General features: G+C 35.7%; 1 protein-coding gene across 3 annotated transcripts in view; it reads right to left on the bottom strand.

The window, feature by feature from the left end:
- The window catches only part of LOC150078460 (epidermal growth factor receptor kinase substrate 8-like), a 234,340-nt gene that overhangs the window by 33,321 nt on the left and 185,554 nt on the right, over positions 1-15,465 (bottom strand). For all 3 annotated transcript variants that reach the window (XM_090384181.1, XM_090384182.1, XM_090384183.1), the window contains 3 exons: positions 14,665-14,900; positions 7,713-7,881; positions 520-728 (listed from right to left, as the gene is read on the bottom strand). In XM_090384181.1, the coding sequence (XP_090240307.1) occupies positions 520-728; positions 7,713-7,881; positions 14,665-14,900 (614 nt within the window). The remainder of the gene's footprint in view (positions 1-519; positions 729-7,712; positions 7,882-14,664; positions 14,901-15,465) is intronic.

Below are 15,465 nucleotides of genomic sequence, written 5' to 3'. Positions count from 1 at the left end.
GAAGCACAATCATTGATATTTGTTTTTGTTGTTACTGGTTCTAGGAGCATCAGTAATTAAGACCATATTGCTCTGTTCATATTCTCTCTGTGATATTGTACTGATGTCACCTGAGTATAAATGAGAGTGAATACACACACATTACATGACAATATTTGCTCCAACTTTATTGACATTTGCTTACATTTAACGAAGTGAATGGTTATTTGCATTTTCAACCAATTTGTATTTTTAACCATTATAACCACCTTTTAATCATTATGAATGTTTAAGATGTGAATAAGTTCAGTTGTTATTGCTTAATAATCACATTGAAATGCACTTCCCAAAATTGTTCAATCACTAGGTATACCTCACTAAAATCCAGCACCTCTCAATCCCTGAGAATGCCAGACTTTAGAGAGTTTACTATATATTATATATTACCAAAATAGCTAAAATGCAAGAACCAATTCACTTCATTATTAAAAACTGAAATAGTTTTTTTTTTTTTTCTGTAATTAAAATAGAAGATACTACCTGTCAAAGAGTTCTCGTCTAGGTATTTCTAAATGATGGGAGTCATACTGTCTGTTTTCAAAAGACTGTTGAGAATGGGGTGTATCTGATGGTATGCCTGGTGAACTTGGCCTTTCACCATGATCAGCACTATAGTAGTAATCACTTCCATAGCGGCTTTCCCTTTCATGATGAGCCAATCCTCTATATTCCTGCTGTCTCAATTCAGCCTATTTCAATAGAAGATGAAAGAAAAATAATGTTGATAATCAGTAAAGTATCTTTATTTTTAATTATATAAATATAAGAAGTTTATCCCAGAGTATCTAAAAGTAAATTTATTGAAGTCAATAATTTTAATACTTTTAACCTTATTTTAACCTATATATTACATGTAGTTCCTTTTGTATTTCATTTTTATAACAAACTATTCTACCATTCACCAGGTTAATAGGTAATGTTCCTGTTATCATGGATGACTCTTTCCAATCCCAAAAGCTTATTTGAAGATATGCTCAATGTATATGAACATATTACGGTGGTCATGCTATAGTGGATCTGAGAGTTAAAGTTTAAGATTGAAAATCAGATTATGAATTCAAAATTGGGAGATGTAAAGGTTTTACATTTCAATTTGATTAGATGTTTGGCTTCTTCACATGTTGACCACGACAACTTAATTTCAGTTATTTACAGGGATTAATAAATACATAAAAAAAAATATGCAAGTTTAATGGAGGAGGCCACTCATGAGAAAATGGACAAGTGAAAATTTTATATGCAATCTGAATGGCAATTTTAACTAGAGCATAGGAGGCTGCATTAAACTTAGTAATGAAGTTTTCATTGGTCCTTAATTTCCTCCCCCCATTCAATAGTTAACATAAATAGCTACAGGTACTGAAATGGCAGTGAAACAGGAAATTGTAATAACTATGTGAGGAGGGAGTCAAATTGGTAATAAAATAGATTATTTTATTCTATTTTATTAATTTATTTATTTTACATTATTTATTTATTTATTATTACTGGTTTGTTTATTTTTTTTTCTTTTGCTGTTGCAGTAAAAGCCTCAAAACTGCCTTGCACCATATGGCTGATGCTAATGAGATGCAGACTTGAGTTTTTGGCCAGGCCTTAGCAGCCCCGAAATGAAAGTAGGGTAAGAATGTTGTTGTGCTGCCCTACTGACAGACTAAAAAAAGTGGACTTTGATTGATCCTCAATGAATTGGATTATCATTGCTAGCCTTGGAACTGTTAGATGACAGGAATATTCATAAAGTGGCTCTAAAAATTCTTTAATGGGATTGAGTAACATGTTAGCAGACTCCTGCTAGGATTGGCTGAATGTAGAGATTCAGCCAATCCTAGCAGGAGTGGCTGAAGGTAGAGATTGCTCCAGAATACTGAGTGGGGTGTGAAGTAGGGGTAATGAATAGCACTGGAGGACACCAGTGAGGGAAGAACCTCATTGGAAGTTGAGAATATGAAAATATATGTGAGTGTGAATTCTGTCTATCAAGCACTATCATGCAGTATCAGGGCATTATATATAGACCAATTTAACTATGGAAGTATTGAAATTCAGATTTTTGGGAAATTGGTTTTCCCTCGCCCACACCATGGAAATGTTATGTGGATTATGTGCTTGCTATTATATGAGGGAAGAGAGAAGTTCTTCATTTTCTTAATGGACATGCACCAATTAACTTCATGGGTGTGAAGGGGAGATAACCTTTCCTTTTTGATATTATGGTTTGTAGGAATTTCTATAGCTTCTGGCAGTAAATAATTTCCAATTAAGTGCTACCATCTCTTATCTGTATTTAGTATTAGTAGTGATATATGAGGCAAGAAAGCAAGCTTATAAAGCATCAGCAAAAAAAAAAAAAAAAAAAGCTCCACACCTCTATCCTGCAACCAGCCTCCTTCGATTTGAATTTATGCACCCTCATTTGTGTAGCCTGAGCAAGAGGGAAAATGCCATCATTGAGCTTTCTCCATCCATTCAAAGTCTTGAACACCTCAATCACATCACCTCACAAGTGAGGCGCCTCCGTAGCCAGGTGGGAAGGAGCAGCAGTGCGTAGCACACCCTTCTTGATTAGACCGGGGTTCGAGCCCGTCACCACCAAATACGGAACATGCGGAAAGGTCAGGGAATGACCACCGCACCGGAGCAATATGGCCTTAGTTGCTAATGCTCCTAAAAAACCAAATAACAAATAACAACAACCTCACAAGTGCCTAGTCTCTAGACTATTTACAAGTAATAAATGCAGCATGAAAACAACTTTTAAAATCAGAAGCAGATATCATACTCGTCAGTCACCACTGGGCTTGCAAAAGTTGAAATTATCTGGAAATGAGATCCAAAAGTTGAAATTGAATAAAGTGATACATAAATAAATGTGCAAAATATGGCATCAAAAAAAAACTACCATTTTTTTTTTTTTTTGCAGTTTTTAAAGAAATCTTTGAACTTTTTAAATATTCTAATTCGATTTTTTTTTTTCAAATTTCACCTAGTTTTGGACAACCAAGTCAAAATAAAACAAATTGATTTAAAAGTGTTCAAAGTTTTCATTTTTACAAATTTTCAAAACTCAACACCAGGAGAGCCAATCACTAGTGGAAATTCACAGTTCTGAGCCCACATGTTTATCACTCACTCCTGAAAGATTAATATTTACAATAAATTTTGGACATTCATGAAAATCCTCTGATGTACTTCTCCTGAGTGGCTACAAATCGCAATTGTAGAAATGCCATTTTAAATGGCTCTACTACATCTTTATCTAAAGATAAAAGCTGGCTTGCTTATTAGCACATTTTCTTCTAACCACTGACAATCATGATCAATCTTGCATACTGAACAGAACTCTTCTTCCTCCCCCCCCCCCCAAAAAAAAAAACTATAAATGACTTCTTTGGTTTTTGGCAAAAACAGATTAGAAGAATCGGTCTTATTTCACTGGCATATTTTCTTCTGAATGAAAACTTGCCCATACCTAGAAAAAAATCCTTAGAAGGGATACAAATCTCTGCTGATCAAATGTCATACTATTTTCTTGACTGAAGCTTTTTTTGTCTTCCTTTTTTCTCATTAAATCATGCCAATTTGTTATGGGTGCAAATATATCTACCTCAAAGTTTGAAATAAACAAAAAAAAAAAAAAAAAAAGGGAGTAACTACACAATTATTATTAGCAACCTATGGCACTGATGATCAGTTGAATACAAAAGATTAAATCAAATGACACCATGAGAGAATTTCTTTCCTTCATCCCAATGAGGCACTAAAATGAAAGATGCTGCAAATACAGAAAAACATCCCTATTTTCCTAATTTAATTTCAGGGTCAAGATCCATAAATGCATTTAAAAACCCCCACTAATCATTTAAGTACCCATTTTTGAATTAAAAAAAAAAGTGCTGGCTCATCCTGCATTATTGGCAAGCAAAGTTCTAACAGAAAAAGAGATTCTTTTGATGGAACATCCTCCCTACTCTACAGATTTAACTCCATTTGACTTCTTTCTATTCCCAAGAAAACCATCAATGAAAAGAACACATTTTGGATCTTTAGAGGAAGCCAGCAAGCATATGTCACAGGCAATAAAATCAATATTAGTAAACAATTTATGGTGGTCATGCTATAGAAAAGCATGTAATTGTGGCACAGTACACAGACCTGTGCAAAAGGATTAATTTGAAGGGGGCAAAAGCAAACAACTACAAGTTCAATTTTATCTTTAAAAAAGTCATTTCTGGAACTTTCTAGACACACCTCTTAATCCATATTGCATTTTGTACATATTTACATTTATATATTCACCACTTTTATCAGTCTAACTGTATTTTGTTATCCTACATCTGTTGAGGCAAACTGTAATATGTTATGTGAGTAAATAAATAATCAGATATCTAATTGCCAACTCTGAACCATACATTTAATTAATGACTGCTAGCATAGTTATTGTCAGTGTCAATTCTCAGATCTCATAGTTTATATCACTCATATTTAGACAAATTCCACAGAAAGTCTAGATATGAAGAGTTTACACAAATGTTCATTACATACCAGAGTACCAGAGCATCCCAACCACACCACAGTGGGGAAAGTAGTTTATAGTCTTTGTATAAGCTCCCATCATATGGACCATCTTTTGCAAATGGGTGGTTTGAGGGAACAATTCACTATCTTCAATTTTCCTGCCAATCCTTGAGTACCTCAAGCTTCCTGATTTAAGTGACAAGGTAATTAAGGCCACACATCTTCAGTATATCGTGATTGTGGGGAGTGTATTTTTGATTGGTTTGCTGTTTTTTGTGGATATAAAAATCCAAATTTTGAGGACAAAAAAACTAATCCCTTTCCTGAGGCTGACTAACTTGATCGTAATATGAAATATGCAAGTTCCTCCAATGAGACTGGATTTGAAACCAGGCCTTTTTTGCTAGCCACCAGAAACAAGGTTCGATTTCATCTAGTTCTGATTTAATATATCAGTAACATTCTTCCATACAGTGAAATGTTATCCCTAATTTTTTTGATAATAGATTACATTCTATTTTGTTGTTGGACAAACTCTGCTCTGGAAAAAAGCCACAGCTATTTCAAAGATCCATCACAACCCCTTAAATGATAATCTTCAGATAATTATCCAAATGGCAGAAAATATTTTTCCATTTTTTTTCCTGTGATCAGCTTCCTATTTATTTAAATTAAGAAATAATTTAGCTACCTTTAATATGCAATGTTTACTTCCAGCAGGTGTGACTCAATAAAACCTTTTCTCACTTAGAATGATGAATTCTTGTGGGGATGAATTCTCTTTTTTCTTGTGGGGAAGACTGTCAGGAATTTTGTGGCAGCAACAGCTACCATATCCACAAATTCATTACTTCAATTAATTTTTTGATTGCCCTGTAACAGTATTTTCCATGCACCAGCAGTTGATGATGAATGAAGAAAAGCAAGAACACATGGTTGTTTTTTTTAATGGTACATTGATAGTTTAGGCCATAGCGCATCAAATTAAAATTAAAAACATCAATAAACATGTTTGATAGTCTATAAAAAGGTTAACATGTCAACAGTAATAAATAATTATCAAAGAATACAAGATGGCTAATTCAGATATCTACATAAATTAAAAAATTGTGAAAATATAAAAAAAAAACATTGGAACATACTGTCTCTGTCATCTAAAATTTGGCTGTGTGTAAACAGTTCAGCCAGACTATTAAAAGCCATAAAACATAAATACCATGAATTTATAAAAACGGGCACTTCTATAAAAATATGAATAATGGTTAAAAGTGTTGCAGTTCTCACATATAAGTGGACCATCCACTCTGAGCAAACAAGAGTGCTTCCGGTGATTTTCCTGTGCAGAGCCCAGCAAGAACAACTTACTCTCTTTGGGCCTTGCATAGATTTGATTATCACTTCTTGATTATAGGATTAATCTGCTTAAATTTGTTTGTAACCTGTCCATGCCAATACTTTTGCTATTATATATTATTTATTATGTATTGCATACATTTTGTTATGTTATGAAACTGGCATTTATTCAAGGGGACTGCTGATTTGGCAGCAATATCAACTAGATCATTTCCTCAGATTCCAATGTGGCTGGGGGACCAGCAGAAGCAGATATAAATTTGGATTCCGAGAGAGAATACACAAAAAATAGATGGTCATTTCCAGCAGTCCTGGTTTCCAGCAATTGGTGTTAGTCAACAAGGATGGCATCAGCACAATTCTTCCTTTGGGTCATTTTCCTTGTTAGCCTCATCTGTTGATGTTTGAAGATTTTCTCTGCTTAAAAACTAATTCTTTGACAACTCTGAAAAATGTAGTATGTTTTTGTAATGTGGACATATGAGTTCATTAAATTATCTTTCTAAGAATATTTAGAAACACAACTTACTGAAGCATATTTTGGCAATTTTAATATATATTTAATTCTTTTTGAGCATGGATGCATGTATAAATCTAGGTTTTTTTTTTTTTTTTTTGTTTAACGCAAAAATCTTTTTTTTTTATACTCATTACTCTTTAGGTGTGCATTTATTTTTGAAGCAATTTGCAATTTTATACTGGGTCTTATACATGATTAATTTTTTTAGTTGGATAAAATGCTAAATTGTTGCTTAATTTTTCTTTAAGAAAATGTGTGAGGAGAATACTGCATATCAATGTTAAAATAATATGAGAAGGCTTCAATTACATAAATAAAACATTCTCTGCATTTTTTGCATAAAAGAGGGGTAAATTCATATTTTCAAACTATCCAAAATAAGTTAAGCACTAAGAAGATTAAAGTGTACCATAGTGAAGGACTGATTATTAGGGTTGTTAAAACTTAATTCATTTATCAGGTAAACTACATTTTCACAATACCATGATATAATAAATAACTAATTTATTTTGTAAAAATATTACAGAAATAAGTTTTATATTTTAGGATTTCTCTCAATCCCTTGTCAAAATCACAGCTATGTAAATTAAATTGGTAAATAAATAAATAAATATAATATATATTTATTATAAATTTATAAAAAATATAAATAAATTGGTAGCTACCAATAATAAGAAACCTGGACAAGATAGTCACAGACTGAGCTTGCTGGCTCTTCTAAGAGTACAATTTCTAGACAAATCACTATCTGAATAGTGAAGAGAAAAGGAAATAAGCAACAGGCTACAGATTGATCACTTAAAATATTGCCAGAACATAGGTTTAACTCAGGACTCAGTTCAGATTTCCTTATTGTCAGTATTTGGATGTGACTGTATAAAGAACTGGTAGAAATCTATAATTGTATGATGTTTTCACAAAATAAATTATTTGGGATATTGTGAAGCATTGTGTAAATTTAAACAGTATATTTTATAGATCTTTTCATGAAATATATTTCTTTCAAGATTAATTCATTTAATTAGCGAAATATTTATATACTTAATAATCTACTTAAAAATAGTTTCCTTATCTTTAAATCAACCCCAGAAAAAAAATGAGAATTATTATTATGAAAATGTGCCTGATAACAAAAATAAGTAAATATGACACCGACATTACACTTTTCTGGTCCTATAGTTTGTCATAAAGGTTTATCATGTATTTGCATTTATGTTGTATGAAAGGAGATAAAAAAAAAAGGTTTTAAAATTAAAATGTAATTCACTGAAGAAACCTTTACCTCTTCTTGAGATCTACGGATCTCATCTCTACGAAACCTCTGAGCAGCTGAGGCAGCAGCAACTGCAGTTATTTCAGCTTTCTCCCTATCTTCAGTAAAAGGATAATCTGGAGCCCATCCGTCTGAAAACATGGGATGGAAGTTACCCTCATGTCCTTTCCACTGATCTCTTTTAACCAAAAATAAACAAGATTAACATTATAATAAACAGTCAATGAAAACCAATGATTAATTTTGAATTTTAAAATATTTACTAATGTACATAATACCTATTTGTTACCAAATCAATTTATGATGTTAATATTTGTGATGTAATAAAAAAATAGGTTGCCCAGAATTTTTTAAGCTAGGACTCAGACTCTGACCCGAACTGAGTATTTTGGACTTGACTTGGACACAGACTCGCTCAGCCCCAAAATACCGTCTTCCCAAACCCTAATCGGTATGAACCAGCTGGCATAGCCTTACAGGAAACTTTTAAATTCACGAGTGTCTCCTACCCTGAAAAATTATACTATCTTCAGACACGATAGGAGTATTGACGCGCCAACTCATGGAGGGATGGCGATTATTGTCAGAAACAACATTCCATCCAAACATGTTTCTCTTCAGACAAATTTCAAACCAGTGGCAGTGCGCAACGTAATGGGTATCACCCTCCTAAATATATCTCCCTCCTAAATTAGCTCTCTCCTCAGATGAATTAGAAAATCTAATAGATCAGCTCCCAACTCTGTTCTGCTTACTTGGTGACTTCAATACTCATCATCCGCTATGGGGATCTCCATCAGTTGACAAAAGGGGTAAAATAATAGAATCCCTGCTTGATTCTCATAACCTTACCCTGTTAAACACTGGTGAACCCACCTACATCCATTCTTCTACCAGATCCATGACTGCAATTGACCTTTCAATTTGTTCTCCCTCCATAGGGACTGGAGTCTGCTGACGAGGCTACTAGAGACGGTCGTTTTCAAAGCCGCTAAGTAGATTTTTCTTATTTATTGATTTGAAATTATTGTTTTTCTAAAACTTTTGATTTAAATTTAGTAGTATAACATTATTTTGTGATTTTCTGATTAATTTGGTGTATTTATTCTTTACTCGGCCTTGTAATTGCATAAAAGTATCGGTAAAGGTTTCCACGTGTTTCACCTCCGCTAACCGTTCGTAATTTTCCCGCCTTTGTGATACGATATACCGTACTAGATAGCGTTAGTTGAACTTCGTTAGCAGTTAAATTGTACGTTTAAATAAATACATATAACGACTTAGATTACAAACGTAATATAATTAATTTTATTTAACATAATTAATATACATATAACCACTTAGGTTACGTAACATAAATAATTAGTAAAAACAAATAATTAATACATAACTTGATACGAAAGTTATATAAAGGGATTTCGCAGATAACACTCGTTACTGAAACGTAAATATTTCGTAGATAACACTCGTTACTGAACCGTAAATATTCCGTAGATAACACTCGTTACTGAAACATAAATATAGCGTTATAACTGTGTTTGGATACAAGTTTAGGATTTAATTTTGTACAGAAATTGAAATTTTATTGAAAGGAAATCTAAATCATGACTCAAACCAGAGCAGCAAAGCAAAGGGCTCAAGCTAATGGGAATGCTGTGGCCCAGGGGAGAACTGAGGGGGGCAGTTGTCCTCTGAATCACAGCCTTGTAAGATGCACTATTTGCTTGATGTTTGCGGAGCAGTCAAGTATGGGACATGATACTGCCATGGGGGATGTCTTTGTGTGTGTGCGATGCAAGGAGTGTAAGGAGATAAGGCGACAACTCAGCGTTGTTATGAGCCTATATGAGGGCTTGAAGGATAGGGTGGATGCCCTCGAAGGATTACAAGTGAGGGGCCCATCAAGCTCTCAGCTGCCCACACCAATGCCAGAGCTTGCACTTGGTCATCGCGGAACACAGCGGCAACCCCCAAGGCAGAATGCGCTGGTCCCAAAGGAACTAGTAGTTGTTGGTGACTCTATTGTCAGGGAAACGGGAAACATGCTTTGTAAAAAGGATAGGTGGAATAGGACCAGGGTATGTCTGCCAGGGGCAAAAGTTGATGACGTTGTAGAGCGGATATCATCTTTTAAGGGCACAAAAGGTGATATAGTTGTACACGTTGGCACTAATGACATTAAGAGTAGGAGACCGGCGGAATTACTTGACAAGTACAGGTCACTGATGAAAAAAAGCCGTGAATTAGGGTTGAAATTGAAAGTGTCTGCAATTCTGCCCAGACACGATAGGAGGGAGTATATGATGAGAGCCCTGTCAATCAATTCGGCCCTGGAAAGATTGTGCAGGGCTCAAGGGGTAGAATTTTTTTCAGCCTGGTCTGTACTTGTTAACAGGAGAGACTGCTTCTACAGGGATGGGATACACTTAAATAGAAAGGGTGCAAGAATGTTTGCTGATGCTATCGAGGCAATGTTAGGTGGGTCGGAAAACTGCTAGATTGGGGGGATACAAGGACTAATAGATTAACAGTAGCCACTGGCAGAGGTGAAAGTGATTCTTGCACTGCTTCTATTGGAATGAGCCGCAGCCTGGAAAATAAGATGCAGGATATTTCAGAGACTGCTGGGAATCATTGGGGTACAAGTAAACACATGGGTTGTGTTAGGGTAGCTAAGAAAAAGAACAGGTGCATGTATACTTGTGTGTACACCAATGCTAGGAGTTTAGTAAATAAATTTGATGAATTTGAGGTATTGCTCAAAACATCAAAGGCAGATATTGTGAGGATTTCAGAGACGTGGTGTCACACAGATATAAGAAATGCAGAACTGGAATTTGGGGAGTACAATGTCTACAGAAAGGATAGACAGGATAGGAAGGGAGGAGGGGTTATGCTATTAGTTAAAAAACACATAAAATCCAAGGAAGTGAAGCCAGTCGACATCGCTGGACAGTGCAGTGTCGAGTCAGTTTGGTGTGACATAAGCATTGGGAGATCAAAATTGAGAGTAGGAGTGTGCTATAGGCCTAATGACTCTGATGAGTATAATAAGAAACTGTTCGGAGAAATAGAGTGGGCCAGTAAATCAGAGAGTCTTATAATGGGGGATTTTAATTTCCCAGATATTGACTGGAATTTGGGGGCTGGTCACTCACACAGTAGCAAGGCTTTTGTGGATTTATTGGATGATTGTTTTCTACATCAGCATGTTCGGGAGGCAACTAGAGGGAGTAATACTCTTGATTTGATTATCAGTAGTGATTCTTCATGCATTAAGAATCTGCAGATAAATGAACCACTTGGTGGCAGTGATCACAGTGTGCTGAAGTGGGAGTTACTCAAAGAGGTAACTACCATTAGGGGTAAAGGGAAGGGGTATTGCTTTCGTAAAGGCGACTACAATGGACTGAGACAGTATTTAAATTCTATACAGTGGGATCAACTGATGATATTGCCAACAGCAAATTCAAAATGGGAAGCATTCAAAGAACTTATCGTGGAAGCTACTAGGCTTTACATACCAACTAAGAAATATTGTTCAAGGTTTAGGCCTAAATGGTTGTCAGATGAACTAATGAGGCATATGGCAGAGAAGAAAAATGCATGGGATACATACAAATTAACACGTGACACGGACGCCTATGATAGATACAAGTTGATCTGTAACCAAGTTACAAAGGAGGTTAGGCAGGCGAAGGCAGATTACGAGAGATCCTTGGCAAGGGATGCGAAGAAAAACAGCAAAGAGTTCTTTACTTATGTAAACTCTAGAAGGAAGGGGATGAATCAGATTGGTCCACTTGAGATCGATGGGTCAACTGTTGATGACCCTGCTCGGGTAGCTAACAAACTAAATGAATATTTTGCATCGACATTCACACATGAGGAGTTATTCAGCGAGGGGAATGCCAGAGGTGTATTCAACTCTAGCAGTAAGCTAGAGAATCTTGTAATAACTGAGAGCAAAGTGGAGGAGAAATTGTTGAAGATAAACACAAGAAAGGCACCTGGGGTGGATGGGATCTATCCAGTTATATTAAAGGAGGCAGCAAAGGAGGTAAGCAAACCCTTAGCCATAATTATGAGAGCTTCCTTGGACTCAGGGGAGGTACCCATTGACTGGAGATGTGCAAATGTGACCCCAATTCACAAAGGGGGATCAAAGGCTGACACAAGTAATTATAGACCTGTGAGTTTAACTTCTGTTCCCGGAAAATTAATGGAGGCACTGGTGAAAGAAGCACTGCAGGATCATCTAGACAAGACTTCAGTTATAGCTAGGACACAGCATGGTTTTGTTAAGGGGAAGTCTTGCCTGACCAATTTGATTGGATACTATGATGCAGTCACAAAAGAACTGGATGCAGGGAATAACTTTGATATTATATACTTGGATCTTAGAAAGGCTTTTGATACTGTTGCACATGGAAGACTGCTGCACAAATTGGAGCAGTGTGGCATTGGAGGCAAGTTGCTGCTATGGATAAAGGGGTGGTTGAGGGGGAGAAGACAGAGAGTGGTAATCAATGGACACTGCTCATCGTGGACTAATGTTATTAGTGGAGTCCCTCAGGGTTCAGTATTGGGGCCTTTATTGTTTTCTGTATTTATAAATGATATTGATGATGGTATATCAGGCTTAATGTCCAAGTTTGCAGACGATACGAAGGTTGGCAGGGTTGTCAAGGACACTACTGACACTATGCTGCTGCAACAGGATTTGGAAAGGTTGAGCAGATGGGCTTCGAGGTGGCAAATGAAGTTTAACATTGACAAATGTAAAGTACTACATATGGGAAACAGCAACCCCAGAGCAACGTATCAACTCTGTGGTACTACACTGACAGTGGTAGAGAATGAAAGGGACCTGGGGGTGGTGGTGCAGGCAGATATGAAGTTCTCTGAGCAGTGCAGACGAGCTGCAAGAGTAGCTCATGGTGTATTGTCAATGATATATAGGAATTTTTCTAGCAGGGATAAGGAGGTGATTATTCCCTTGTATAAGGCAATGGTCAGGCCACACCTAGAGTACTGTATACAGGCCTGGAGGCCTCATTTCAGGAAGGATGTAGAGCTGCTGGAACGAGTACAGAGAAGGGCAACTAGATTGGTGAATGGGACAAAGGGGTTCTCTTACGAAGAAAGGCTTAAGTTTTGCAAATTACAGTGTCTGGAAACTAGGCACCAGCGGGGTGATCTGATAGAGGTGTACAAAGCCTTGAATGGTTTGAGCATGCTCAATGCTGATGGGATTCTTCCTCTAGCTCAGAAAAATCACCTGAGAGGGCATAAATTCAAATTGAGGAAAGACAGATGTAGGATAGATGTGCGGAAATTTGCCTTTAGCCAGCGGGTGGTTGGTGGGTGGAACAGACTTCCATCCCTTGTCGTGGAAGTTGATAGCCTAAATAAGTTTAAGGCTCAGCTGGACAGGTATTTCGAACGAACAGAGGGGTGAAGTGGAAGTGGTTATTTTTATTTATATATGTTACTTTTTTTTTTTTTTTTTTTTTTTTGGCTGATGCTGCATAAGCTTGCTTTCTTGCATCAAATGCCTCTACTAATGCTAATGCTAATATATGTCAATACGGGTAAAGTTCTTGATTACCCACTAAATAGTGATCATCTACCAATTCTTTGCGAGATTCAAACACAAGTAAACTTATCCCCATTGCAGCAACCCACTTGGAAATTCCATAGGGCAAGCTGGAATGAATATGCCTCCCAAATTCAGTTTGATGATAATATAATACAGTCCCGGCTAATACATATTACTGTCACTGACCATATAACCAAACAGATATTACAAGCTGCAAATTCTAAGATACCTAAATCTTTGCCTGGGAAATGGTCCCAATTATATCAATATCGAACATCCAAACAGATGGTCACATTCTGTTGGATCCCTGGTCATGTCGGCATCCCAGGTAATGAATGTGCAGATCATGCTGCTAAACATCCTGATAATGGATCTTTCTGCCATCAAAAAGTGCCATACACTGATTATAGATCCATTATTAGAACAACATGTTGGAGTCAATGGGCTGAACTGTGGCAAACTCAAATCAATAACAAACTATTCCAGATTAAAAAAGAACCTGAACTGTGGACTTCTAGTTTCATGAGAAGCAGGCGAGAAGAAGTCATTTTGGCAAGACTCCGAATTGGTCATTCATATATAACTCATCTGTTCTTGCTTATGGGAGAGAATCCTCCTCAATATTCCTTCTGTCAATCCCAATTAACAATCAAACATATTCTCATAGAGTGTCCTCAATATTCAAGTATCCGGAAATCAGGTTTTTGCTCTCTAGCTAACTTTCAGGAATCTTTAACTTTACAGATTTCAAACTTGTGCAGATTTCAAAGCTCTGTTTCAATACTTGACACACATAAATATATATAATCGTCTCTGATAACTATAATATAAAATGTTTAGACATAAGTTAATGATGAACTGGCACAATATGGCCCAGGAGGACCTTGTGCCAAAAAAATCCTCAGCACAACAACAACAAAGGGCAACTGTATATCCAGAAATTGATAAACTATGCCAGATTGTTGCAAGGCTGTAATTGCGGAACAACAAAATACTGATGACTTATTTTGCTGATTTACAGTACATAATACTATTATGTTAACTTGTAATTTCAGTTTGTACACGTAAATGCAATAAAATGTATGTTTGGCTGTCATGATTGCCATTTGCATGATTTCTCATATTTCCATTAATTATGCATTTTACCCTTTGGGAAGATATTTATGGCTGTTAGCTATATCAGATGGAGTCTTTTTATTGGATTTCATTCACAGAGATATATCCCATCTAACAAATGCATTTCGAACATTTCTGCAATCCACAATGCAGCACAAAACACATTATTTACAAAATTCACAAGTGACGCAGTTGTTTTGTCTGCCACTGTAATTTCAATAGTAAATTAGAAAAAGTACTTACTTTGGAATAGTCCAGGCTTCCCCCAAACTATGCCACAAATCACACTCTTTTGAAGTACAACAGTTGGTTAATAATTCTATGGCATCTCTTGTTAGGAGAGGTGCTGCAACCCTAGAAGGTAAGCTGGAACTGTAATTTGAATCCTTAGCAGCATCCACAATTAGAGCCAAGGGAGTAAAAAGAAAATGCACTAATTCAGGTGCATTAGGATCATGAATGTGGCTCTTCAGCTTAGCCTAGAACATAAATCATTTTATTACCATACTCTTTAAATGCAGGAAATTCTAAATAACAGCAATTAGCATCCACTAATAAAGTTAACAACAGCTATAATAATTATATCCTTAGTTGACTTTGGATTAATAAATTGGAAACAATAAAAATAAACTTAAAAAAAAAAAAAAAAAAAAATGCCTCCATAAGAGATTTTGTACATTTTCTAGTAGATTACTGGAGACAGGGTGGGGGACAAGGCTAAACAACATTAGATCAGTAGTTTAAATGAATAAAACAAATCTTTCAATGTTAAGCATTGTCAGCTGGCCCTGAAAATGAAAAAGAAGTAAAGAGTATAAAGAACTTAAAGAAATGCACATATATCACATGGTGATCCAATTACATAAAGTGAGGAAGTGAAAATAGTTAATTGTTCAAATTCATATGTTGGAAAAGCCATAAATATAAGAATTTAACAAATTACAAGAGACCTTTTCTTTTGGAACGATATGATTGCAAAAATTTATCTCACTATGTATAAATATAATTAAGTTTAATAAGTAAGCACTGTGAGATAAATTTAAT

The sequence above is a fragment of the Mastigoproctus giganteus genome, chromosome 11, assembly GCF_048544385.1.
Source record: "Mastigoproctus giganteus isolate SK-2022 chromosome 11, ASM4854438v1, whole genome shotgun sequence".
Classification (NCBI taxonomy): domain Eukaryota; kingdom Metazoa; phylum Arthropoda; class Arachnida; order Uropygi; family Thelyphonidae; genus Mastigoproctus; species Mastigoproctus giganteus.
Note: the sequence above shows the minus strand (reverse complement) of the source record. Positions and strands in the feature narration are given on the sequence as shown.